Raw genomic sequence first — 27,857 nt, forward strand, 5'->3', positions numbered from 1 at the left:
TGCGCGGGAACAGGTGTGAAAATTCTCCAACAAACATTTGTCTGAATTAACTCAAAGATTTTCGTGACTACTTTCATGAGAGTGTAACAAAAATTTTGTTTAACGCAGAAAATAAGAGATAGATGTATCTTAATTAATATTCGCCACATATATTCTAAGACTATGGATAACAATGTTACTAATATTATAAATGCGAATGTTTGGATGTTTGTTTGAAGGTATCTCCAGAACTACTGTATGGATATTGCTGAAATTTCGCATAGATGTAGAAGATAGTCTGGAAAAACACATAGTCTACTAATAATATTTTTTTTAATACTGCGCGGACAGAATCGAGGGCGACAGCTAGCAGTCAATAATTGTCAGGTGCACCACATTCTTTTGCTCGATTAAAAAAATGGCTATATAACCTAATTGTTCTTAAAAATTAATTAAAATTATTCTGAAAATCCGACACTACACCGGTGTATCTGCACAACACTGGCCATATTAACATGTCAATGTTTATGTTCCTTTACTGATCAATCTGTCACTTGACTTAGTAACGAAAGTGCGCCATTTGCGCCAAATGATTCTAACTAATCTTATATATAAAATTCTCGTGTCACAATTTTCGTTCCCATAGTCCTCCGAAATGGCTTGACCGATTGAAATTTTGTGAGCATATTAATTAGGTCTGAGAATCGGCTAACACCTATTTTTCATCCCCCTAAATGTTAACTTTTTTTTAATTCCGCGCAGACGGAGTTGCGGGCGACAGCTAATAATGTTTAAAATTATATAATACAACATTTATTTCATTTTAATTGTTCTGTCGTTAGCACATTAGAGATGGCTAATGGAGTTGTCAACACTGAACAAATCGTAACAAATGAGAACAAACCGCAACTGACAAACTAACATGGCAACGGATACGGGCACAATGAAATACGTACAATAGACCTGTTTTCATTCTACTAATGTACATGTTTAATTAAAATAACAGTGGTAGAACCGGCTTTAACATCTTCGAATTCCCCTGGCTCGTCCGGTGAAATACCACGACCACACAGAAGACAGGCGTGAAGTGGAAGCAATTCCGCGTTTCGTCTGATGAGTGTGCGTTTCGAGGGCCTAATTTAGTCCTCTTTCCCTTCCCACCCTTTTTCTTATAATGAAATCATGGGAAGTGGAAGTGGACTTTCCGGATGAGAGGATGCATGGAAAGGGAAAATATTTTCTTTTTGTGCATATTCTCTTCCGTCGATTAAAGGTAGGCAACGCATATGCAATTGCGCATATGTATGGGCAACGGTGACTTCGCTGTTTTAGCAATTTCAGGTGGCCGCTCGCCAATTGCCACCTTATGATATAAAAAAAACTACATTAATACCTTACTAGTCGGCATTCGTAAAGTAGATTTAAAAGCTATATTCAGTTCAAAGAAAAGGAAAATGTTATTTTTCCCATCGGATCATTCAAATGCAGTGCCTCGAAGCTCGTTTCAAATTTTCATACAAATAGTTTCTCGTGATTGTTCGATTATCATATAGATAGATGGTTTCCTGTTGGCACTAGACAATAGTTTAATACAAACTATACGTTGACATATCAACATAGAACAATAATATACAGGGTGTCCCAAAATGGATGAGGGGATGATAGGGGTGGTCACAAGGGACACCAGAAAAATAAAATAAAAATTCCCCTCTGGGTATTAAAAAAAAATAAATGGCAGTTTTTAAAAACTTAAAAATTTTACACCTTCTGGGGCACTCTCGTCGTATAATAGTGTTAGGTTAGGTTAGATTAGTCTAGTACAGTGGTTCCCAAACTTATTTTATCTACTGCCCATTTTGAGAATAAATATTTTTTTAGCGCCTTCATATTTTCACATATTTAAAACCATTATAACTTCAAATTAAATAAATTAATTATTGTGACATATTAACGGAGAATTCTAAACGAAACTTTTACTATATACCGCAACTTGAGACCTGCAGCGCCCACAAGGGGGCGTAATTGCCCACTTTGGGAAAGACTGGTCTAATAGATGGCCTGTAAGTTAACATTAAAATCATTGTCAAACATATTTCTTTTACTTAGGTAAAGATTCTTCATAAATAACACCATCATTCAACAATGTTGAGTATATATTTCTGTTTTCTTATTTTTTACATTATTACTTTTATAATAATACTAGTTGTAGCCCGCGACTTCGTTCTCGCGGAATTACAAAGACTTTATAAGTAGCCTATGTGTTCTTCCAGACTATGTTCTTCTTTCCCAAATATCAGATAGATCCATGCTGCTGTTCTAGAAATAACTTGTAACAAACATCCATCCATCTCATCTAATATTTCGTAGTTATAATTTTAGTAAGATATGTCTTATATTTTTAAGCGAATATTAAACTTATTATTTTGTGTGTTGAAATGTAATATTGCTAACAGCTATCGTATAGAGTTAACATGTCCATAAATGTTTTACTCTGTCTATTCATGAAAGTATTTGAGTCAACTCTCGCAAATGTTGAGCCGTTCCCACACCTGTGCACCTGTGATCTGTCTCTGCCCGGAGATTACTTTCTATCTGATGACATTGATCGAGAATTATATTGATTGAAGAAACACATCGTCCACTTTCAATAAATTGTCGCCAATTTATCCTACCGCGATCGCAAATAACTCTACATAAAAATGTTTGAATTATAGAACAATAAAATTGTTTATAAACGGGTCAAGAGACACGGGTAACCACACAGATTGTTTGGTAATGTGTAGATTTATATTTGATTGCACCTTATTCCTTCTAAAACTTTTTTAGTTAAATCAATGAATACCCAAACATTTCGTACATATTATGTTGTACGAATCTTAAAGTTTAGGCATAACTCTTATGTAATAGTAACACAAACCCTTATCATGCTGAAATAAACCGTAATATAACACAGGAAGCAATGCCTACGGCGCAAAGCTATGCAGTTGAACACATTTCAACAGTATCTAGGGGCTTTGCGTACCGGTTTACCGCGGCCACATGCATATTGAACAAGACGGGCGCCTTAGCTACCGCTAAAGGTGAAAAATTAAATTGTACGTTACATTTTACATCGGCGCAGATAACAACTGTGGAAATTGAAGAAAAAGACTTTGACTAGTGTGTAAAAGACCTGCTTTTGAAACTAACGGCTTTTATTTACTTATGGCTCTTTTTATAATTGTCGTGTTATGTGATGCAAGTATTATTGCGGTGCTTAAAATACCACACAGATTAAGAACTAAATATAACTTCATTGTATTTCATGAAAAACGATAAAATATTTGACTATAGTATCAATATACCTGGACTCTAGCATCGTAACATCGTATTTCTTTAACATCTAATAGAATATTCTGTCCAGTCGCCAACTGAGTCTAGATAGCTTTAATATGCATGGAGGCAGCTGCCCGATAAGCCCACCTTACAAAGCTCCAGCTGATCCTATTTGAGCTTCTCGGACCGTCTTGTCTCGAGCTTTCTACGGACTTACACTACATTACTTTTGTTAACATTTCGTAGATATTTTAACGTTTGTTTAAGTTTACTTTGAGTAATTTAAGTTAAGTTAAGATAGGTAAGTGATTTAGATTGGATTATAGATATCTATGGTAGATTTCACTTATTTATTTTAGAGAAGTCAGGTGGTTTCTTGCTTTTGCCAATGTGTACTAAAAAGTTTATTTTATTATTTTTTTTAAGAAACAAATACTTAATTGAAGCGTCAATAGCCTAATGGTTAAGGGTTCGGGGGTTCCTATCCCGATATTCGACTTTTGTTGTCAAACATGTAATAGCAAAAGCATAGAGCTTAGTTGGAATGGTACAAGAAATGTTATTAAATTAACAAAAATCTGCTGTAAAATTATTCAAATTTTCGTGAGACATTATACTAAACTGATATATAAACACGGCTAAACACTCACGTATATACGTCCGGTGGCGGCACCGACTAGTTTCGAGCCCATCGGGGGCCCTTCATCAGGATGAGTGGTACTGGTATTATTTTAAAACATATAAAAACAATCTTAATTCACAGATTACGAAAAAACTATACGTTGTATCAATATTAAATTATCAGGCTTTGAGATTCTTTTGAAATGTAAAACTTTGAAAGGAGCAGTTTATATGCTAAGCGGGGAAGCGTTCGAAGCATTACTAACGCTCGTGCTGAATTTTTAGTGTTCATTTCCAAACTATTATTGTTTATAAGGGGCTTAAAATACTCTTAGTGTGAGCTATTTCCTGCATTCAACAGCCGGTACATGTATGCTAAGCTTTTGAAACAAATGAATTAACACACGATTGGTTTTTATGCCTATTCAATAAGTCTGATACTGTGAGTTTCTGAAACCAACATGCCAGTTTAAAACTTATTGTTTAATTATAGATGAAAGAGATAATGATATTTTACGGAGATTTTGGTATTAGAAACCTACGGTTAGTGTTTCAAAGAATACCTTAAGCAATCTAAAGTGAATAGTGTACTAATCTACAATGTTTTTACTATCACAAATAACTTACCCAAAACGTCGCAGTCAGAAAAAAAGGAACAAGTAAAATTCGGAAACTAACTTTTATTACACAATATCATATGTTTTATCAAAAAATCAATAGATTTTTTTAATTCTTCTTTTCGGTGTTTGCCTTCAAATCGTTGATCTGAAACATTAAAACTTTATTATAATTTTATTTGTGTATATGAACCCTAATAAAAAACAGACAACTTGATCTTATAGTCTTTAACAAACAAAATTATATTAATAAAAAAGACCTACTAAAAATAATTTAAATCGTTTTTTTTTTAGTTGTTTAACCATTGGTTTCTGAGGTAAAAATTTCTGTATAAAACATCATCATCCTTGTTATTTTTTACAAAACTGATATAAAAAATATCTTTTAAACGGGAATTTCAATCTCAGAAACCCATGGTGTTTTAAAAATTATTAGACTTCACTTTCTTTTTTCATGAAATTAACCCTTATGTTCATTTTGTATACTTTATAAAAATATACGATCACTATAAAATAATTTTTAACTAAGTTTTTTTTTAACTTTGTTTTTTTCTTTTCTTCAAAAAGGAAATGTTTGAAAATGACTACAACATTTAATATCTGTCGTAGTAAATTTTATAGCTTTGTTTCCTTTACGCTGAATTTTCATCGTTTCGCTGCGAATTTCCCTTTCATCAACGTACGAAGCGTTTTTACTTTTTCGTTTTTGATGCGTGCTCCAATGACTGGAATAATTCGTCTGCATCGGCGTATCCATACTATGAAACTGAGGCTGAATTCTAAAGAAGAATGAAAAGCCATTCATTCACCGACGTGATATGTTGTTTATTGGTAAACTAAACTCTTTTTATCCGTATCTCTTCGCAGATCAAACGTTCGGAAGTAAACAAGTTTCAACATAAAATCGTGTTTTCAAATATTTTTTTTTTTAACTGTGAGTTTCTGAGACCAAAATCCCCGTTTCAAAAATATTTTTATCTCATTTTTGTCAAAGAGAAAGTTTTGTCTATATAATAGATGATGATATTTTTAATATAGATATTTTCGTATCAGAAACCAACGTTTAATCATCTTTTATCTATTGTCTGTTTTACAGGACAATTTACTAATTTTTGTACTTGCCATAGTATTATTGTGCTATGATTTTAATTTCCGGTTAAGGATCGAGATCGAGAAGTTAAAAGGTTAAGTGTTAGATCAATACGTCTACAAAATAATAATTCAACGAGAGTTTATCCTAAAATTAATACAATTCTTATAAAAACAAAGTAAGCAAATAAGTGAAAACTTTAATATTACATGAAGTATGAAAAAACACACTTTTTTGAGTTTATAGTTTTGAAAAAGAAAGTTAAGGTAGCTCAATCATCTTACCGTCTTTTCAAAAGTGTCAACAATAGCTTTCAGGTTTTTCTGGATTTCATCAGGTTTGAAGGTCTCCGCCGCTTTGTCCTGTACATTTTTAATTGCTGTCTGGAATTGATTCTGCAAATCTTCCAGCCAGTCGTTCTTAGGTGTCGCTGCTTCTGTTTCCCGCTTTACGAACGCGTGGGCCTATGGTGAAATGTTATTTATAACACAAAAATCAATACTATCATTAAGATGGCAAGGATGTTTTATTAGTGAAAATAATAAACGCGAGTAGAAAATATGGAGAAGATTTTAAAAGTTTACTGATGGATTATCAAAGTGTCCCCAAAATTATGTAAATACCATCCAAATTGGTTAAGTATTCATTACTAAAGACACTAAAAGAAACTATTTTAAAATAACAGTATTATTTTATAATTTAATAAAATAATAAATAACTGTACTCACACTGATGACGCAAATTGCCAGAACAAGCAAAATTAATTTGTTCATTTTAATTTTCTTGAAACACGACCTTGCAATGAGATTTACAGGAAAAGTATGAAGTTGTTCAAACGTTTCTATGTACATATGTTATCATAAACTTGACACGATCGTCAATCTTATCTCTGACCTTTGTTATCATTACTGACAAGAGTAAATTATTAAAAGAATTATGCAAATGTTAAGAGTAAATATTGCATTTATCTTTTTTACCTAGCTGTTGTTTATTAATATTTTTGGTTTTAAAAAAATCTGTTCAATAACTAATTGACATCTTAATTTATTTATAATCAATATTTTTAATATCGCGTCATCATTTCTAATCCTGAATTGTAAACTCTGAACTATGTCAACTAAAACAATAATATAATAGTTTTAACAGATGTTATAACGGTTATTCACCTTCCTTGATATCTTACTTATTACTAATATTATAAATGCGAATGTTTGGATGGATGTTTGTTTGAAGGTATCTCCAGAACTGATGTATGAATCTCGTTGAAATTTGGAATATATTTAGAACATGGGATGGAAGAAAGCATAGGTTACTAATTATTTTTTTGAGATGGATGGATGGATGGATGGATGTTTGCTTGTTTGTTTGTAGGTATCTACATTACGGCTGAAAGGATCTTAATGAAATTTGGCATAGACGTAGAGCATAGTCTGGAAGAACACATAGATTACTAATTATGTTTTTTCTAATTCCGCGCGGACGGAGTCGCGGCCGACTGTTTGTTTTATTATAGTTTGTAATTTGATGGCTTATAACGATGTTCTTTTGTTAGACAATTGAGTGAATGTGTTTTAAACTAGAGTTGTGAAAGTGGAAGTTCACAATTACTTTGATATAATGAATCGACCATAGTGCTACTACGGAATTTACGGTTAATCAACTTTCGTTTGTAAATTAAAACAAAATAAATATACTAACGAGACCGTAACTAATGTTCTCGAGCCTACTTCACGCCTGCTATTTTAAGTTACGCAATTAAACTTATTCAGATTCTTGCTATTTTTTATTGACAGGATAATTCTTTGACAAAATAACCAAAATTTAACTAACATAAACATAAACTTTTATAAATAAATAGATTAATTGTTATATAAACGCGCGTTACAAACCAGTAACATAATATAATTATGCATCTTGCTATAATCATTTTATCTCCGAGAGACTAGGTGTAATTAGGGGCTAGCACTCCGCAAGTAATTAGTGTTACATTAAATTTGCAATAGCCTGTGCAATGGCATATCTTTGTATTACTCTTATTATATATTTTTATATTTGATACCAAAACAGTTCTAGTTGCTTTATGTCATAATAACTGCAATAAGGTCTAAAATATTATGTTAATTTTACCAATAAAATCTAATTATTATGAATTTTCATATATCCTTTTGTAATCCATGATTTTACGCCTACAGCTATTCGAGTATTTGAAACACCTTTATAACATTTTGATATAAACATTTATTTTAATCCTATGTTATTTTTGGATTTTAATCATGAGTCCACAAATAAATTGATATTAGCTTTTAATAAGAGTGATAAAAATTAATATTTTAATTTTTAAGGATTGATTATACGAGGAATTCAAACTAAATAAAATGCAGAGTTGAGATATAAAAATTTAATGAGGATAAAGAATTTTATTAATGTTGTACAATGAGTTCTTACTTTTGTTACTGTTTCAAATCTTGATGTTATTGACACAAAAATTAACATTTATCCGATTAATTTACACATGCAAACAGGCAACTTACATAGAACTAAATATTGTTAGAAATATTTGGAACATCAACATAATATGATACTTGATTTCTCATCTGTCCAATAAGTGGAAAGTATATTAAAGATCTATGCATGTCTAATCATATGCGGAGGGTATCAAATTATAAGAATAGTTACAAAATTTAATGTAACTTTTAAACAAAAAGAGTTGGATTTTTTTTAGTATTTTTCCCCGTTTATTTATCGATCTGGCTATACACCGTTTTATCGTTGAATTTTAGGACACACTGTATACCCATTTTTTGCTCTATGTAAATTTTTGTACCTATGCATATCTAAATTGATTGGAGTAGTTCCTCACTGTGTTAGTCATTTTAAAAGTACATAATGAGATTCGTAACAGACTATATATTATTCGTTTTCTTTATGCTTGCTGTTCTTTATTTTCATTTTTTTTATTCGGCTCCAACTGTAATTAAAATATTAAATTTTAGTCCGGCAACTGTATTATAGTACAGTCAGCTGCATGAATATGTGTACATTATCAAAGCTTCAAAAAATAGTATATGCCTTTGGTTTCAAAAACATTTATACACGCATCCATCAGTATGCTTTCTACTTTGATAACACATTATTGAAGCATTCGTCCATACTTTTAGAAATTAGTAGTTAGAATCCTTTGACACGAATGGCGCGTCTTTGTTACCAATTCAAGTATCAGATTGATTAGTGAGGGGACAAAATCGTTAACATAATAAGGCTAGTGTTACGGCGTTACACTGGCAATGTAATAAATACAATGTCGGATTTTTCTCCTAAAAATACGTATTTTAAAACCGAAGACTTATATAAGTTTTTTTAAGTTTTATATTTATGCAGCTGACTGTACATGACGTTGCTTTATCAAGAGTAATATTAAAAAGAAATGTTTGCTACTTACCACGTTACTAAGTTTATCAATAGCTTCACTGAAACTTTTCTTTATTTGATCGGGATCAAAGGCCTCCGATACTTTGCCACTAATACGCTTCGATACCTCTTGAATTTGATTTTTTATTTGTTCTAGATAGTTCTCCGTGGTACTAGGTTCTGCGTCACGTTTCACAAAAGCGTGAATCTGAAAACAGTCAACAAATATTAAAATTCTGTTACCCTCTAAAAAAATCAAATCTTTAATATTTGTTTATTTTGGATTATTTATCCCTTGTTAAGACTTACCGTGGGTTTCTGAGACCAAGACCTCCATTTAAATCATATTGTTCTATCTCTGTTTTGTCAAAGATAGTGACAAGGATGACGATATGTTCTATACAGAGATGTTGGGCTCGGAAACCAATGGTAAGTACTTGGAAAATTTGTCGTTAGTTCGAAATGAATACACCAAACTTAAAGTAAAAGAAAATAGTACTCACGTTGACGAGACAGACAGCGAGAAACATAACTGCTATTTTGTTCATATTAACAAAATATTCTACGTCCTAATTTACTGAAGATACACAACAGACTAATAATAAATGTTCAAGTTCATTTTTATTTATAACAACTTTTGTTTACAAGTGATTTGTAATAATATGAGCCCATTATCGCACAATGCTTGGATCAACAAAAGTAATTATCATATTAGTTAATTACTTTTAAAAGTCGCCGCTTAATATTAAAAAAAAATAGAAACTAGCTGTTATCCTCGACGCCGTGCTGAATTAAAAAATAACTATTAGCCTATATGTTATGTTCCACAACTATGCCATTTAGCGAGATCTATGCAGCTCTACTAGAGTTACCTTGTAACAAACCATCTATACATCCATCCTTCCATCTATCCATCCGTGCAAACATTCACATTTATAACGGCTGCATCCGTTCTGGAGATATCTTCTGACAAAAATTCGCATTTGTATTACGCCTAAGTGTAGATATAGAAATCTACCAGGGATTGCTAGAGTAATAAACTAAGGACTATGAGTGTGAGTTATTTTTATTTAATATCGCTAAGGAGACGCTGTTGGCAACTGTCGCTACAAATGTTATTTTCATTTTTTTTTCAATGTTCTATCATTGAAAATCATAAAAAAATCTGTTCAAAACATAATACGTTTAACAAAGGATGTTCAAATATTTCCGCTTGGTATACCTTTTTCAAACAAATGTCACCAACAGGATTGCATGAAATAGGGCGTCTGTTTCAAAGGACGGAGGAAAATCCGGCCACTACATTTAATGGACGTACGTAATTTTTGTTTCAAAGACTTCAGCAAATTCATATCACGATCACTTTAACTTCAAGTATGTACTTTTTAAATTTGGAGTTTAACTGTCTTAATACTTGTTATAAGACATATCAGTACCTCCAGTTTGAAGCAAAGGAATGATAACATTTGTACTATATTTTAAATTTTTGTTATAAGTGTCACCTTACCACCTAAGTGCAAATGGTGTGAGGGCAAAGAGGCCTCCTGAAAACCAGCGCAGAGAGGGCCGAGGGCGTCCTTTTATCAGTTGGCCAACTTTTGCCACGTTTTTAATTTTTTGTATTTAAGATCATAATTTAATTTATTCTTTTATTGTGTCGCAATAAATGTTTATTCTATTCTAATTTGATGCTTAGACAGTGTGAAAGAAAAGATTAAGAATTTCGTATAATATTAATATCAGAAACTATTTAGGATTTAGGTCCGCATAATTAAATGGTATAAATTACTGACTGAAAAAACAATGTGAAAGATCTCTCAAAAGAAAAAGTCGTAATTGAAACGTTTAAAAGTGAATTCTAAGTATTTGTCAAGGTCTTTCTTTTGACATGAATATTCCTTTTAAAAGTTGCTAAGGCTCGAGGCTTTTAATAATATTAAAATGGTTTTGGATTATCTTATGAAAGTGTCAAGTAATTTTCATCCTTTTATTGCTTTTTTTCTATCATAAGGTGGCAAACGAGCGAGCGATGCCTGTATGTAGTTGATTTAGGACGCGAATTGTAATTCATTATTTACAGATTTATTGTCTTGTTGTATAATACAATCTTTATATATATAATTCTTCTGTGAGTGTGTATGTCACTGAACTTCTCTCAAACGACTGGACCGATTTTGATGAAATTTTTTGTGTGTGTTCAAGGGGATCTGGGAATGGCTTAGATTCACAATTTTCATCAAATATTAACTTCATATTAATTTATTCAAATTAAAGACGTGTAGACAGGACAACGTCTGTCGGGTCCGCTAGTATTAAGTAAAATTGAAATCACAACATCTAGCCTATTTACATGTATTTATTTATTAACATTGAATAAAAATATCATTTTAATTTAAATTTACATTCTTCATTGTGGTAAATTTGGCGCTGTTAAGTCGGTAAACTGAAAAATAAAATTAGGTAAAATTAATACTCAAATTCAAATAATGTTGTTGGAGTAAAGTTCGTTTTATGAAACACTTATTTGAACCAAGGGGAAAGCTTATTTAGTGCTATCAACAAACGTCCAAAAAAGTCTAATAAAATGTACATATTGATAATTATCGTAAGTTTCCGCTGCCGAAACATTTGTACAAACACATGTTATCAACACTTTCTTTCTCATAAAATATAAATAAAAAAATTTGTTTGGTTTAAATATGTTTTGACACGGCAAGAGACATCGTTGTATCAAAACAAAGCTGTTATAAAAAGTTGCTCATTTTCTTTCAACCATGCGATATATGTCTGTTCTGTTACAAAATTTCGTGTTACACACATATGAAACGACCTGATTTAGGCATCCAAGATGATGCAAGATAAAACCCCACATAAGGCACACAAACAATTGTCCTAAAAAATCAAATTTCCATAACAATCAATTGGGAGAACGATGCCGTAATAGCAGGCATATTTTAACGTATTTCGTAGGCCATTAAGTACACTCACCGCTTTAGAAATCCTATTGAGTTGATCCCCGATGACACTCAGGATTGGCTCCAACTGCTTCTCGTTGACCTCGCTCGCCGCCCGAGCCAAACTTTGATCTACGCATTCCCTAAGCTGATCAATATTCACTTGGAATGATTCCAGGATATTTGGCCGAGTGGACGCTGGCGACACATCTTTTGTAACAAATGCGCTTATCTATTAAAAAAAATCATCTAATAGTTTATATGGCTCTATTTTTTTTAATAATTTTATAAAATTATCAATATTTGTTATTACTTTTACTATAATATAATGTTTTCGGCCAGTTATAACTGACGCCTTTAAAATGAGACGAATAAGCATTTACGACAATTCGACTACTTAAAATCAGGTACAGTCCAGCGTTAATTTAAACGATTAAAAATATATTAATTGGATACTATGGAATCTCATTCAAATTTCGAACAATTAAAGCAACATAAGTTTACTCATTTCAAATTAATTAGCTCGTTAATACTTTGTAGGAGAAGTAACAAAATAATCCTGCGATATCAAGTTGTCTGGACTGTCCGCTTTGGAAATTTCACCTAAATAACTTAACTAGTTCCATACTTACATTTTCAATCATAATTAAAATGCACAAAACAAAAAATGTTTTTATCATTTTCAGTAAGTTTTATTGCTAATCGTACATGTTTTCAATCTGGTGGCAGTACTATTATATATAGAAAACATTGTTTACTCTGACCATTGTATACATCGCAAATACTTAAAATGGAACCTTTAGCATCTATTCGTACGGGCGTTTTTTTTGACGCGCGTCAAAAAACGTTCAAATAGAACAAATGCACATCCGTGTATGTTTTTAAAATCGGTACTGGGCGAAATAAAGGTTATAAAGCGTTCGTCGCTCGAAAGCCGTCAACAACGAGATTTAACGTCGCGGTAAAAAACGTCCGTGTGAATTAGGGCTTAAGTAAATCTACTTCAGTCTCAAAACGTTTTCTTTATAGTTTCCTGTTAAAATACTGGTGTATAGAAGATGTAAGACTCTTAAAGGGGGATTTGCAATATGAAGCATGACAAGTTCTCTAATAATTATTGTAATTTCAATGCATAATTATATTTGTTAATATGAAACATAAATTATGTATATTTAACACGATTAATTACAGTAAAATTCGACGGCTAATATCGAAGCTTAAATTTCGGGAATAAAATCAATACACCTTTTTTCTCGAAAAACTAGAATCACAAAAGTCTTCTCCGCAATTTTTGTGAAATTTTCAAATTTGAATTTCAAATCAAATCTTCATTAAAGACATGACATGAATGCAAACTCGTCAAGTAGACCAATTAAGCAGTTTCGACATGTTCCAAACATAACCTTTAAGTTTGTTAGAATATTGCTCTTTACCTCATATAGTTAGATTAGTATCGTTTAGACCAATTTGTAGTCAAGTGGAGCTCACGTCGGTGAGCAAAGAGAAAGACCACGTGTTACAAACTTCTACACAAATTAAATTAATTAAACGATACTACGTCTAATAGGGTATCCGCCGCCAATTACGTGATTTATTATAATTATGGCTTACATCTATATTTTGTGGTTCTGTCTACAATTAAATCTACACTAAAGGTGGATTTTAGTGACTAATTGAAGATTCTGTGTGTGACAGTAAGTAATTTAAATAAAATTAAATCTCATCAACGCTATTTTAAAAGTGGTAGAGCCCGCTTTAAGATCTACTCACGAATTGGCCCGGCTCGCCAAATCAAATACCACGACCACACAGAAGACAGGCGTGAAGTGGAAGCAATTCCGCGTTTTGTCTGATGAGTGTGCGTCCCGGAGGCCTAATTTAGTCCTCTTTCCCTTCCCACCCTTTTTCTCATAAGGAAAGGATGGAAAGTGGAAGTGGACTTTCCGGATGAGTGGATACATGGAAGGGAAAAATATTTTCTTTCTGTGCATCCTCTCCTCCGTCAATTATAGGTAGGCAACGCATATGCAATTGCGTATGTCTATGGGCAACGGTCACTTCGCTATTTCAGCGATTTCAGGTGGCCGCTCGCTCGTTTGCCACCTTATGATATAAAAAAGTGTTAAAAAAGGTACCAATCTTTTAATATTGCACATGGAGATATTAATAAAACAATTTAAATTATTTGTATAATAATTTTACTATATCTACTTAGAAGATAACCAACTTTATATAAATAGTTTACATAGCCTTGTGCTTCTATTTAATTATTTTGGAGGATCAGTTTTAACTGCGTCGGCCGGAGCTATGGGTACATCTGGTACTACCGGTGCGGGAACAACAGGAGGTGCGGCTGTTTCCAGTGTTTCTGTGACCACAGGAGGCGCTGTAGGATAACCAGGATCAGTCGGCTCATCCGGGATGAATTCAATCATCATATCATCTATACAATCGTCGATTTCGTTATCAACCAAGCCCAGAGTATCAAACTGAAATGTACCAAAGTTATGTTACTTCTTACAACTTACTAATATTATAAATGCGAATGTTTGTATTGATTTATGGATGTTTGTTTGTAGGTATCCCCACAACGGTTGAATGGATCCCGCGGAAATTTGGTATAAATGTAGAGCATATTCTGGAAAAACACATAGGCGACTAATTAAATTTTATTTGTTTCTGCGTGGACGGAGTCGCGGCAATAGCTAATTTTTAAATATTTCTCGTTTCTTAAATCGTCTTAAGTATAGGTATAGTAATTATTAACAACTACTATAGATGGCGAGTGGATAAAGGTGGAGGGAATAAAGTAAAGGCAATGTATGGGAGTAAAACTTAAAGTGAATAACTTCGATATAGAAAATGGCAGCGTTAGTATTGTTCAAACATCAGCATTAATACAACAACGTGAACAGTTTGTGTAAATGCGCGGATTACCACTCTATGTATGTATTAGCAAAACAAATATACCTTGCATGCTCAGCGAACATTGTAAACATAAACTTTGTATTGCGTTGTTCTCTATGCAAACTATAGAGGTGATAGGAATGAAATCGATTTTTAAAATCGATTTTAAATTTTAAAATCTTACCAAAAATGTTAAAAACGGTAGAATCGAGTCTCTTCCGACCTCGACTTGATCATTGGCAGCTCTTAATTGTGATACGATGGGAGAAAAGTGAGGGTCCAATCCATTAGTCGAGTTTTTTAAATACAAATGTAACTCCTGGGTGGCAGCACTGTGTGCCTCGCTGACACTGGCTGGTAAGCCATGGCACTGCGAAAAAAATATAAAAAAAATATTTATCATAATTAAATTTAAAATTTAGTATTCTATTCATTTATTTTAATAAATTACACTTTTTCGATATAACGATGATTAAAAACACAAAATTAAAAAAAAAACAACTTACAAAACCAACAAGACAACCGCACAAAAATGCAAATATTAAATTTAACATTTTAACCAGTCAAGAAATGGATTGAGATTTAAAACTAAGATTTAACAAATGTCAACATCTCTTTAAATACAGAAAAAAACGGTGCTACTCTAATAAATGAGTGACGTCATGAAATTATGAAAATTGCTCACAGTCCATGAAAACACATTTGCAACATTACAATATCAGTTTCAAAGAAATTACAATATGTATCGAATATCTTAATATACAGAAACATTGTATCTTAGAATAACAATATATTTTTTCCTAGTTTACCATACCATAGCAATATATATATAAACAGTGGTGGAGCGCGCTTTAACATCTTCGCACGAATTGACCCGGCTCGCCCGGTGAAATACCACGACCACTCAGAAGACAGGCGTGAAGAGGAAGCAATTCCGCGTTTCGTCTGATGAGTGTGCGTCCCGGAGGCCTAATTTAGTCCTCTTTCCCTTCCCACCCTTTTTCTCTAATAAGGAAAGGATGGGAAGTGGAAGTGGACATTCCGGATGAGAGGATGCATGGAAAGGGAAAATGTTTTCTTTCTGTGCATCCTCTCCTCCGTCGATTAAAGGTAGGCAACGCATATGCAATTGCGTATGTCTATGGGCAACGGTCACTTCGCTATTTCAGCGATTTCAGGTGGCCGCTCGCTCGTTTGCCACGTTATGATATAAAAAAAGTAGAGTATTGGAATAAAATTACCATTTTTCTCTAGCTACTAGTCTCTTAGTGGAAAAGGAGTGTAACGCTGGTTTATACAACAATCATACGATTTTGTTATGTCATTATTTTGCTACTAAAAACTTTTAAACAGAGAAACATAATTACAACATTCCGAGTCTAATCTTTCTCATATATTAACAATAGATAAACAGTTTATCTGGTCCGTGTTAATAGCTATTTACTGACCAGTATGTAAATAAAACATTAATGATTGTTTTATCTGTTTGTCCGTCATGCATGGACCGCGCGTTCGTGACCGTCACGCGGTCTAATGCAAGCGCGCTGCATGTAAACACGGAACTAATATTAATTCTCTTTATCAACCTAGTATTTGTTGTAGAAAATGGCAAGTTTTATTGCTATGTTGTATTAAAACAATATAGGTACATGGGGATTAGACAAAGTGAATTCGCTCAGAAGCGATTCCATAATGAACTTCAAAAATGTATGGACTTGCGATAACTTTCGATAAGTCACGTGATTAACGCGCGTGAGTTCCATATCATCTTGAAGTTCGCTATGGAATCGCTTCGAAGCGAATGCACTATGTTCTAACTCCCCAGAAGAGCCAGAAAATATTCGCTTACAATATGAATAGCTTCAATATAAGTCCGGTCGAGATTTTGGAATCAATTAAATTCGATATTTATTAGAATTCTTATTAAAGAAACAAGAAAATGGTCGCCAACCTTAGTTAGTCGGAGAGGCAAGAAGAAGAAACAAGACAGATAAGGTTAACTTCACAAAGGTGAACTAATTTTTCAAATTCTAATATTATTTTTTTAATCTTACACTAAGTGGTACTTAAGTAAATGACAGAATAGAATTGAAAGTACATTCGAGTTATTTCAAATATATACGTTTAATATTTATAAGCTTTAGACGGTTTTAACACTCGGCTATTGCGCTCAACTCGGAGCCGGAGAAAGGAATGCAATAAGATTTATTTTAAGGCTTTGTCTTCTTCGCGCGTGCTGGATACAATATAACGCTTGAACAAGACTGCAAGATAAATTCGAACTATTATTCTTTTGTTGCTGTTTGAACTTCAAAACATTGCACCTAGACTTAACGTTATAATTTAAACGTATAACGTTGAATACGTCAACAATGTCGTTAAGGTCGTGTTTGTAAAATTAATTATTTTGTAAGAAATTTGTTCAATTTAGTTTACTGAGTGCTATTTCACTTTCGAGTTTTAACAGTCTCTGTCTAGGCGTATTTAGATTGTTAACCGTGGGTTTCTGACAACAAAATATGTGTATAAAACATATTATCATCCCTGTTTATTATTTTTGACAAAACAAAGATAACAATATGATTTAATCTGATTTTTTGATCTCAAAAACCCACGGTGAGCCAGTTAGTTAGTCCTCCCTTGTATTAGGATTCTTAATTGGATGGATAAAAGTGGCGTACGACGATAGATTTGTTAAAAATATAACTCAAAAAATATCAAATCCTTTTTCTCACTATCTTAAACAATTTAACAATTTTCTGTTCCCATTTCCCTCTACATTATCTGTGATGGCCGCCACATAAATCAATCAAAGTGTTATAATGTTAATTAAGAAGGCATCCGCGATGTTATCATTGCGACTTAAAGAGGCTCGTTTTCAACGCCTTTGTCTAGGAAAATCATTTGAAAAGAAGCGTTCTAACGTTTTAAAACTTTTAAAAGTATTTTCTATATCTACAAACAGGCTTCCATAACTTTAGTAATTCATAATAATTGGCATTGACATTGGCCTGCAATACGTCAAATTTTATGAAACACAAGTTTATAGCTACCGAGAAACAAAATATGAAGTAAATAGAGTAAACATGTAATGGAGACAGGATGAGACATAAAATTTTTATCAGGTTTTCTTTTAAGAAAATTGAATATTCGTGTCGGATGATGTTGGCAATCTATCGCCTATACAAAAGCACGGATATCGACGTATCTGAATTGAATTTCCATAAAATTCTCTCTTAAATATTGTTATATAATAAAAAGAGCGTAAAAAATGCGTGGTTTAATGATACTTTCATCATAATCTTACTAATATTATAATTGCGAATATTTGGATGTTTGTTAGAAGGTATCATCAGAACGGCTTCATGAATATCGTTGAAATTTGGCATAGATGTAGAACATAGCCTGGAAGAACACTATGCTCCTAATCCTAATTAACTTTTTTTTAATCGAACACGGACATAGCTGCGGATGACAGCGATCTATATTTTTACTTAAAATATTAATCTTCTATTAATACGATTTAATATTTCCGTATTTGAAAGCCTTTTTAATATTTTATCGATTATTTGTTTATCTAGTAATCGATATATAAAAACTTCGTTAACTTTAAACAAATAATATTATCACGTGCGGTCTACAATTAAATTGCAGGAACATCGGCGAAGGAAACTCGAACAGGTTATTTGATATCGCAGCTGTAACGATTTCCAATTATCTTAAGTCATTAACAGGTGTTTCAATTTTCCAATACGCTTCGGTTATTTCTATTTTATTTGATAGCAGCCACGTATCAGTTTGGATAGAAAATTAATTTCTATTTAATAACATTTCAATTTCACATATCTTTTGTTATTGCTTTTTCTGTGTAAAAAGTAATCTTACTATTATTATAAATGCGAAGGTTCAGATGGATGGATGTTTGTTTGAAGGTATTTCACCGTCGGCTGAACAAAGTCTGGAAGCACACATAGACTACTAATTATGTTTTTTTTAATTCCGAACGGACAGAATCGCGGGCAATACTTATATAGTAGGTTACTAGAATAAAACATTTAAATATATTCTTATAGAAGAGTAAAGAGTACTTTACCCGTCTTTATAAAAGAGCAGAAGATACTTAGCGACGCATCTAGCAAATCAAAATTAAATCATATCGTAATCTTAACATGTGATGCACAGTTTGTTTCTAAGGTCAAAATTGCTCTAAAAAACATATCGTCATCCCTGTCTTTAATATAACAGAGATAGCAATATGTTTTAAACATGGTTCTCAGAAACCCACGATTAGTATAACATGTTAACATTACGTTGTTTCAAATAAATTCTAAAGAGAGACATATTTCTTTCAATTGAACAACAACCATATATCAGTTGGGGCATTTGTAGGTTTAATGAAAAAGTTCAATATATCGGCGGCGTTGGCAGCGAGCCGAGCGACTTGCGGCACTACTCGAGCTGTAGCCGGCTGTTTGTTGAGCCCTGTAGTTTACGCACTTACAGCTGTAATGTACACATATACATCAACATGAGGAATTCCATATCTAATTTCGTAAGACTTTTTAAAATTAAATAAAGACAAAAGGTAATTTTTTGTACCCATGTTCTTTTCAATCAGGGATAGACGGAGAGTAGATTTTACGTTGACTAACTTCTTTCTTATAAATGTTAACATGGATGGATGGATGTTGGAGGTATCTCCGGAATGGCTGGACGGATCTCGCTGAACTTGGTATATATTTAGAATGAAAGTCTGAAAGAACAAATATCCTACTTATTAAGTTCTTTTTTAAATCCTGCCGTCCGTAGTCGCGGGAGACCGCTCCGAGTATAAAAAAAATTCTCGGAAAATATCACACTCAAATTTTTAATTTTACAATTTTTTCTCTATTTATTTTAACTTATTAAATAATATAAAAAGAGTATAAAGAAAGCTTTCTTCGTGCTGTAAAGAAAGAACAACTAAAAGAAAAAGACTAGAAGATATTTCAAAATCGCAATATTTTAACAACCTATTTGACATTGCCAACTCTTGGTTTATGTCTATCTAGCAACATTGTCTGTGGAATATGATAAACTAAACACTTAAGCCAAATTTAATAAGGAAACTTTGAAAAGTTGGAAAATTTTCAAAGTTTTCCACTTTGGAGTTCTGTAGACAGCTAACAGGATAATAAGGTTTCGCGATCTTAAATCTAATAACTAGGTATCCTTAGCACTTTAAGTATTAAAATGATTCATATTTTACTAATTAAATAATGCATTTTACTATTATAAATTTATGTAAGACTGGCTGTTACCTGCGACTTCATCAGCATGGAATTAAAAAAAAACTTAATGAGTAGCCTATGTGTTCTTCCAGATTATGTTCTACGTCTATGCCAAATTTCATTAAGATCCGTGCAGCTGTTCTGGAGATACCATCTTGCAATCATTAGATGGATGTCCATCCATCTAAACTTTTGCATTTATAATGTTAGTAAGATGTAAAAATGGATGTAATCAATAGGTAGTGGAAGCGAGTAAATCCGCGAGGCACGACAAGTATTCTTATAAAACCAAAACGAAAATCAAAACAATTCAGTGATTTTAGGAGTTCATTCGCAAAGTTAATTTTCTTTCCAAGAAATAAAACGTACTTTTATAATTATGCTAAACCTGAATTAAATTGCGAAAACGGAAGTTTGTTTTTCTTATTAATTTACAGCAAAATGTTTTTAAACAGTCGCTTGGTTTTCGAATTATAATAATTTCTGCGCGTTAATTGGCACAATGACTAAATAATCTTTGCCAGTTTAAAACATCAAATTTAATTAACACCGTAGCATTTTTTTGGGATTGTCGCTAGTTTCATAATCGACCGTTTCCATAACCCTTCCCAATTAAGTCCTAAAATAAATTAATAAAAAACTCACACCCGAAACCTATTGAGGTCGAAAGTGATCAAAGATTTCCTTTTGACGCAAATAATTTACTATTTTCAGGGTTCCGTACCTCATAGGAAAAAAACGGAACCGCTATAGGATCAGTTTGTTGTCCGTCCGTCTGTCAAGCCCCTTTTTCTCAAAAACGCGTGAAGGTATCAAGCTGGAATTTATTTGTAAATAAAATAATTAATTAACACAATATATTAATTCGAATATGAAACACTTCAATATTAATAAAAATACAATGTATGTATGTAACTTTATCCGGTAAAACACTTAAAGCATCGTATAAAGAATTTCTGTCTCTTTATTAACATTCTTGAGTAAACAAAAACAAAATAAGTTTATATATAGGGATCTAATTTACAAAATTTATACTTTGACAAGTAATAAACGCCTTTCTTCTAATTTTACGAAATTTCTTCAAATTCTTTACACCCAATTATACCTCGCAAATAACTTGTAAAGAGTCGAGTAATTTAAATACGAAAAGAAAATGTAGCTATTTATTATACGCCCTTTATATTTTGCATCAAATATTTTTACGTAGTTCATTTTACAACTTGAAGATTAACAATTTGATTTATAAATATTACTGAATATTTAATATCAAAAAATCTTTGAAAATCTGAGATTAAAAAATATTTTACCGTGAATTTCTGAGACCATAATTTCTGTTATAAAACATATCGTCCTTCCTATCTTTGACGAGGTGCAACAATAAGTTTTAAACTGGGTTTTTAGTCTCAGAAACCCACGGTATTTAGAATAAACCATCAAGATATTTTGTATTAATTTATATTCACTTTTGATATTCAAATTCTCTCAGAACATACTTGTTGGCTCATTGATACATCTGAACATAACCACAGATGTGTTTCCAATTAATTTGACAACTCCCACAGGTGTACTAAACGCGCGCTCAAATTTGCCAAATTAAATTCTGTTAATATTTATTTGGGAGCTAAATTTGTAATAGTTTCAAATACGTTTATTTTAAACTAATGAATTGACATTTATATAATATTAGCTGTCGCCTGTGACTCCGTCCGCGCGGGATTAAAAATAGATGTTGGCCGATTCGCAGGCCGGTCGATTCTCGGACAGAAATTTCATGAGAATCGGTCAAACCGTTTCGGAGGAGTATGGGAACGAAAATGGTGACACGAGAATTTTATATATAAGATTAGGTTTAATACTTTTTCTGCTTAATTAACCTTTTCCTCGTTTTAAATTGGCGATAAAACAGAAGGAGGATAATACCCAAAAAAAAAACAAAGTCCATAAAAAAGAAATCATGTATGGAGCTAAACATGGAAGGCGAACCTAAATTATTAGAAAGAAACACAAGCCCTCTCAATGCACGCGTAAGCTGTCACTTCCTCATCGTAACTACGAGATGTTCATATCGAAATGTTAGCGAGTGATAAAGTGTAAAGAAAACAAATAGTCAGCATCAGTCTCGCATTGTGTATACAGCGTTCTATTGTTTATCCAACGCTGCGAACGAGACAAAGCTCTTAGTCTAATCCTATTAAAATCCGGGACTCAATTTCAAGTATAACAAAACACTTCGCATTTTTTTTTGCAGTTATAATTAATTGTTTCATTACTTTTATAAAGTACTGGTGGATTAGTAATTGGATTTTGGCTTAGTTTATTTCTTGTTCCATTTTTTTTTGTATATGTTATGTAAAATTATATGTTTGTGAAAATATTTTAATGTTATAAGGCGATGTTTCTTTTTTCCTTGAAATCTTACTAATCTTAAGAATATTATAAATGCGAATGTTTGGTTGGATAGATGTTTGTTTTGAAGGTTTCTACGGCTGAACGGATCACGGTGAAATTTGGCATACATATAACATAGTCTGGAAGAACACACATAGGCTACTAATTATGTTTTTTTTTCAATTTTGCCGCGGTTGGAGTCGCGGGCGACAGCTGGTTTTCAATAAAATATAACGTGTTTACAAACCCACCATTTTTGTAATTCATTAGCTTTTTCGAACCGATTTCTGTTATTCATTTGTTAATTTGGTTCTCCTTAAGAAAAAAACTTTTTAAAAGTTATTATTGCTTTTTATAATTCAATTTTACTGGTACTTATTGCGATTTCCACGTATGGAACCGTATGAAATATAAAGTTTAGAAGTAATTATAAAGCCATCGTAATGCGAACAAAAAGGTCCAAAACTTTTTAAAGGAATTGGACAAGACAAAGGGACGAAACGCCAAAAGTAAAATTGTTCATTACAAGTTTAGACATACTTGAGTACCGGTAAATAAAAGAACCGACATATATGGAATACTTTAGATGAAGAACAGTGGAGTGGAGTGGCTGATAGAGATGTATGGAGGAGTAGTACATACTGTGCCGATCATCGATAGGGATAAGGGCAGGTTGATGATGAAAAGTGGAGTTGTTCTTATTTCTGAAAAAATATTTTTGTAGGACAAAGTCATTACTATTCTATATCTTTTTTATGGTACATAGTGAATATAATGAAAACAAAGTTAAAATCTCACACGCCTTAACTAATAATAACTTTTTTTCGATCTTTTGAGTATATTATAAAAATAAGAAAGAATTTCATAAATCATTACACTTAGTTTAAATTTACAAAATCTTTTGTTTTAAAATGTAGCCAATAGATGGCGCTTTTCCTCTTAAAGATTTAGTTTTTTTTACAATTAAGGTGAGGTTATGGTATAAATATTTTTTATCTTAAGGAAACCCTGAGCAACTAACACGCGTGGTTTTTATACGATATATGGAAACGTTTAATGGAAGAACTTGTGTTACGGCCATCAGAGGACTAATCTGTAACCATAAAGTCAATTAATGTCGTTTTATTGCTTCTTTCATGTGCCGCTCTATTACCTCATAATCGTTTTATGGTTCTCTCCAAATCACGGAACAAATCGTGAGCAATGAAATGAACTTTCAAAAGCCATTTCTAAGACTATTCAGATAATTTACACATAATGTACAAATACGTATTAGTTTCGCCAAAATAAGTTATAATTATTCTGAGAAAGAAAAATAGTCAATATTTGCATATCTTGTGTACTTATAAGTACAACTCTCCTATCGGCCGTAAGGTCAAACGACAAATCTCATTCAAACTTGGTCAATTTTTGTCGATAACATTGCTCTCTCGCAATTTTTCCTATTAGGCTCCGATTACAGTTTAACTGACAATTCTTAATCAAGTACAATTTAACTGTAGTATTCGACTGTGCAGTTGAAACTGTGCAGTTAAAACTGTGCAATTATAAACTGTGCAATTATAAACTGTGCAATTATAAACTGTGCATTCCAAACTGTGCAGTTAAAACTACAGGTGTGTAGCGGGCCTTAAGTTTATTTCTGTCTACTGTAAATATTCTATTTTATATAATAGTTCATCTTTTCAAGCCATCTGCTTGAACTAAGAACTTTAATCGATGTTAATAAGGATTCTGATATTCTGCGGCCATTAACAGAGGCTTCATTTCCTATTTTAAATTAAGTCGGTCGTCTATTAATATCAGATGTAGCATATTTTATTTAATTAAGTGACAAGTTTCCTTAGTACTTTTTTATTACTAGTATTTATTTTAGATCTATTGATCTGACTTTATAAAGTTGCTATTTAAAAGTAACACAGTTCATTTGAGCATTTCTATATCAACACAAAAGAATAATTTATCATTTTTATAAATACGAAATTAAAAGTTATTGTTATACAGAAAATAAGATAAATGTTAATTTTAACGTATAAATGTCAAAACAAAAAGAAAAATTTCATTTATCTCAACAAAAAATCTTAAGTACTTTATCGTGTTCATTTTGTTATTGGAACAAAGTTAATGGGCGAGTGGATTTTGTCTCTCCCTTGAATAGTACATCCTTAATAGACCGTGACAATTTCTGTCAGGAAGTAAGTAATATAGACAGACAATGATGTTATAAAAACAATTCACACAAAGATTGTAATCTTTATATGTCGTTATTTTTGTTTCATTTATCATCAGCTCGTGAGCCTGTGCCAAAAGCGTCGGTTGCTCAGGGGTCAAGCACTTGACTTGCAATCTGCAGGTTCTGGGTTCGAATCTCACCATGTACCAATCTGTTTTTCGATTTCCGATTTACATATGTACATTTATCCGACGTTCTTACGGTGAAGGAAAACATCGTGATGCAACCTGCACATATGTAGATATGTCAGATGTAATCTCAGATGAGAAGAAATTCAAAGATATGTGTGAAGTCAACCAACCCGCACTTGGTCAGCGCGGTTGACTATGGCCTAATCACCCTTAACTTAGGGTAGGCTCCGAGCCCCTCGGTGGGGACATACAGTGAGCTGATGATGATGATTTTTGTTTCTATTTGTAACTTATGTAGATATATGTTCAACGTAATGTATTATTTAATATTATGTTACACTACCCGTTGCCCGTTACTCCGTCTGTCCGGAACGAAAAAAAAAATTAGTAGCCTATGTGTTCTTCCAGACTATGTTCCATATCTATGACAAATCCGGAGATACCTTCAAACAAACATCCATCCAAATATTCGCATTTATAATATTAGTAAGATGTAAATTTTTCGGGTCACAATGCTAAGTTACCACACTCCTCCGGAACGGTTTGACCGATTTTTGTGAAATTTTATATGCATACTCAGTAGGTTTGAAAATCGGTTACTATCTATTTTTAATCCCGCGTGGACGGAATCGCGGGCGACAGCTAGTATAGTATAGTATGACATTAAAAACGATAACGTATTTCAAATCTGCTGTACAGAGTTTTCTTAAAGAATGTTATTAAAAATAGCTTTAAATATAATCCCATTTAAAAGTTTAAAAAAAAGCAATTAATCTTTAAAAAATATTATTTAAGATCAACAAATCACAAACTTCGTTATAATTTTTAAAAAGATAGGAATTTATTATTGCAGTCTCGTTATAACAAAAGTCTGAAGTTGCATCCAACGCGGACAAGGAAGTCTGTAACGTTTTCGTGTTTACAACAGCGGAGACTTATTATCTTGTTAGCTGTCCCTAGTGCTTTTAAGTAGCAAAGTTTTATAAAATTTCCTTCCTTTACTAGCTTACCTTCTGTTCCCTCGAGCTATACACTATTATAATGCAAACAATATAATAAATTAGAGAAAAACTTAAAAAAATATTAATCTTTAACAGTGGTAGAGCCCGCTTTAACATCTTCGCACGAATTGGCCCGTCTCGTCCGGTGAAATACCACGACCACACAGAAGACAGGCGTGAAGTGGAAGCAATTCCGCGTTTCGTCTGATGAGTCTGCGTCCCGGAGGCCTAATTTAGTCCTCTTTCCCTTCCCACCCTTTTTCTCATAAGAAAAGAATGGGAAGTGGAAGTGTACTTTCCGGATGAGAGGATGCATGGAAAGGGAAAATATTTTCCTTCTGTGCATCCTCTCCTCCGTCGATTAAAGGTAGGCAACGCATATGCAATTGCGTATGTCTATGGGCAACGGTCACTTCGGTGATTTTAGGTGGCCGCTCGCTCGTTTGCCACCTCATGAGATAAAAAAAAATCTTCTTTTTCTACCTTGGGATAAATTCTATAATCCTTGTGTATCCTCGTTTTCATTTTATAAATTTGGTTTATGAACTAAAAATGTTCCTATAAAACAAATCAAATCTGAATAAAATCGAATCCGAAGTTTTATCCATAGAGTAATGCATCAACGAAATTCTATGCGAAACTAAAATACTATTGAACGCCTCAAAGTTAGATAGAATTTTATCGGTTTTGTAAAACCCCGATGTAAATGATCCAACTTTTCAGATAGATGGTCCTTTAGTTGATAGTTAATTTTCATTGTAACATTTCCTTTGTTATTTTCTTTGCTCAAAATTAAATGATAAATATTACGAAAGACAAAAGAGGTCGAGCAAAGCAACTTGATTAATAACTTCAACGGTATCATAATGAAAGCGGGATGAAATTTTAAGAGATTTTTCTTTAGGACTAACACAAAAATAAAATTTGCAAAGTAAATAAAAATACAAGAAAGTTATTTGAACAAGGAACTAATTTACAAAGTCCATTATTAAGTCGGAGAGAAATGAAACTTTCCCTCTAATTTTGTTAAAGCTGCATAACACGATAAAGTAACAATTTCTCCCTTATTTAGTCTTTAGTGGACTTGGTGGAATGTATTAATTATTAGTTTACTTTGTCAATCTATTTTAACGTTTGTAAACGACATATAATTCGAATATTCACGCCGTTTACTACGTGGGTTGGACACAAAGTGACTCTAACCAACTTTATTGCGCGTAAGGCATAATTTTTAACACTTTTCATTTCTCGTGTATGTATGAAGATTTTTTGTGATTATATGTATCTTCAACGGGTACGGTGAAGGGAAACATCGTGATGCAACCTGCACATATCTGAGAAGAAATTCAAAGATATGTGTGAAGTCAACCAACCCGCACTTGGCCAGCGTGGTTGACTATGGCCTAAACACCCTTAACTTAGGGTAGGCTCCGAGCCCCTCGGTGGGGACATACAGTGAGCTGATGATGTATGTATCTTCAACGGGTATTATCAGTCATTGGGCAGTAACAAGTCAATATAATATAACGTAATACGTATCAAAAATAGGTAGGAAATAATAATTTAAAGTACCAAAATTACGTACAAAATGCAGTTAACCAAGGTAGGCAATTTAAAAATAAATGCATGTTCTGACATTTCTTTAATTTATGCTTGCTATAGGCGGGGGCGGAAATAATTGATATCCCTTCAGCCGCAGATGGTGGATTGTTGTACTCGTTTGCAGTAAATGGAATTTTATATAAGTTTTATTCATATTTTACGTAACATAGTGTAAAGATATTTATTATTGTTAATATGAACATCAGGAGGAAAGAAAGTAATTGAAAAATTAACGCACGTAATCAATGTTTGGATCGATGGACGAATGGCTGGATGTTTGTTTAAAGGTATCTCCATAAAGGCTGTGTGGATCTCGCTGAAATTTGGCATTGATGTAGAAT

The 27,857-nt window shown here is 32.6% G+C and overlaps 3 protein-coding genes across 3 annotated transcripts in view; 1 reads left to right on the top strand and 2 right to left on the bottom strand.

Moving 5' to 3' along the window:
* Sol1 (CUB domain-containing protein Sol1) overlaps window positions 1-27,857 on the top strand; it is a 236,536-nt gene that overhangs the window by 119,840 nt on the left and 88,839 nt on the right. The window lies entirely within an intron of this gene.
* On the bottom strand, window positions 11,381-12,689 carry LOC106122505 (uncharacterized). Its single transcript, XM_013318500.1, has 3 exons — window positions 12,617-12,689; window positions 12,019-12,216; window positions 11,381-11,473 (listed from the first exon to the last, which is right to left on the bottom strand). Exons 1-3 carry the CDS (start codon window positions 12,662-12,664, stop codon window positions 11,438-11,440), a joined length of 282 nt encoding a protein of 93 aa, XP_013173954.1. The 5' UTR covers window positions 12,665-12,689; the 3' UTR covers window positions 11,381-11,437.
* LOC106122504 (uncharacterized) lies at window positions 14,212-15,499 on the bottom strand. The gene is made up of 3 exons (XM_013318499.1): window positions 15,398-15,499; window positions 15,076-15,261; window positions 14,212-14,473 (listed from the first exon to the last, which is right to left on the bottom strand). Exons 1-3 carry the CDS (start codon window positions 15,443-15,445, stop codon window positions 14,252-14,254), a joined length of 456 nt encoding a protein of 151 aa, XP_013173953.1. The 5' UTR covers window positions 15,446-15,499; the 3' UTR covers window positions 14,212-14,251.

The sequence above is a fragment of the Papilio xuthus genome, unplaced genomic scaffold (assembly GCF_000836235.2).
Source record: "Papilio xuthus unplaced genomic scaffold, Pxut_1.1 DF826923.1, whole genome shotgun sequence".
Classification (NCBI taxonomy): Eukaryota; Metazoa; Arthropoda; class Insecta; order Lepidoptera; family Papilionidae; genus Papilio; species Papilio xuthus.

Excerpts from the sequence above, each read along its gene's own strand:
- LOC106122505 (XM_013318500.1), bottom strand. The coding sequence starts at position 12,664 with ATGATAAAAACATTTTTTGTTTTGTGCATTTTAATTATGATTGAAAAT. Across the intron at positions 12,217-12,616 it reads TTTTAATTATGATTGAAAAT|ATAAGCGCATTTGTTACAAA; the intron begins GTAAGTATGGAA and ends TTTTTTTAATAG. Across the intron at positions 11,474-12,018 it reads TCAATAGGATTTCTAAAGCG|TTTACCGACTTAACAGCGCC; the intron begins GTGAGTGTACTT and ends TTTATTTTTCAG.
- LOC106122504 (XM_013318499.1), bottom strand. The coding sequence starts at position 15,445 with ATGTTAAATTTAATATTTGCATTTTTGTGCGGTTGTCTTGTTGGTTTT. Across the intron at positions 15,262-15,397 it reads GCGGTTGTCTTGTTGGTTTT|TGCCATGGCTTACCAGCCAG; the intron begins GTAAGTTGTTTT and ends TTTTTTTCGCAG. Across the intron at positions 14,474-15,075 it reads TACCGTTTTTAACATTTTTG|TTTGATACTCTGGGCTTGGT; the intron begins GTAAGATTTTAA and ends GGTACATTTCAG.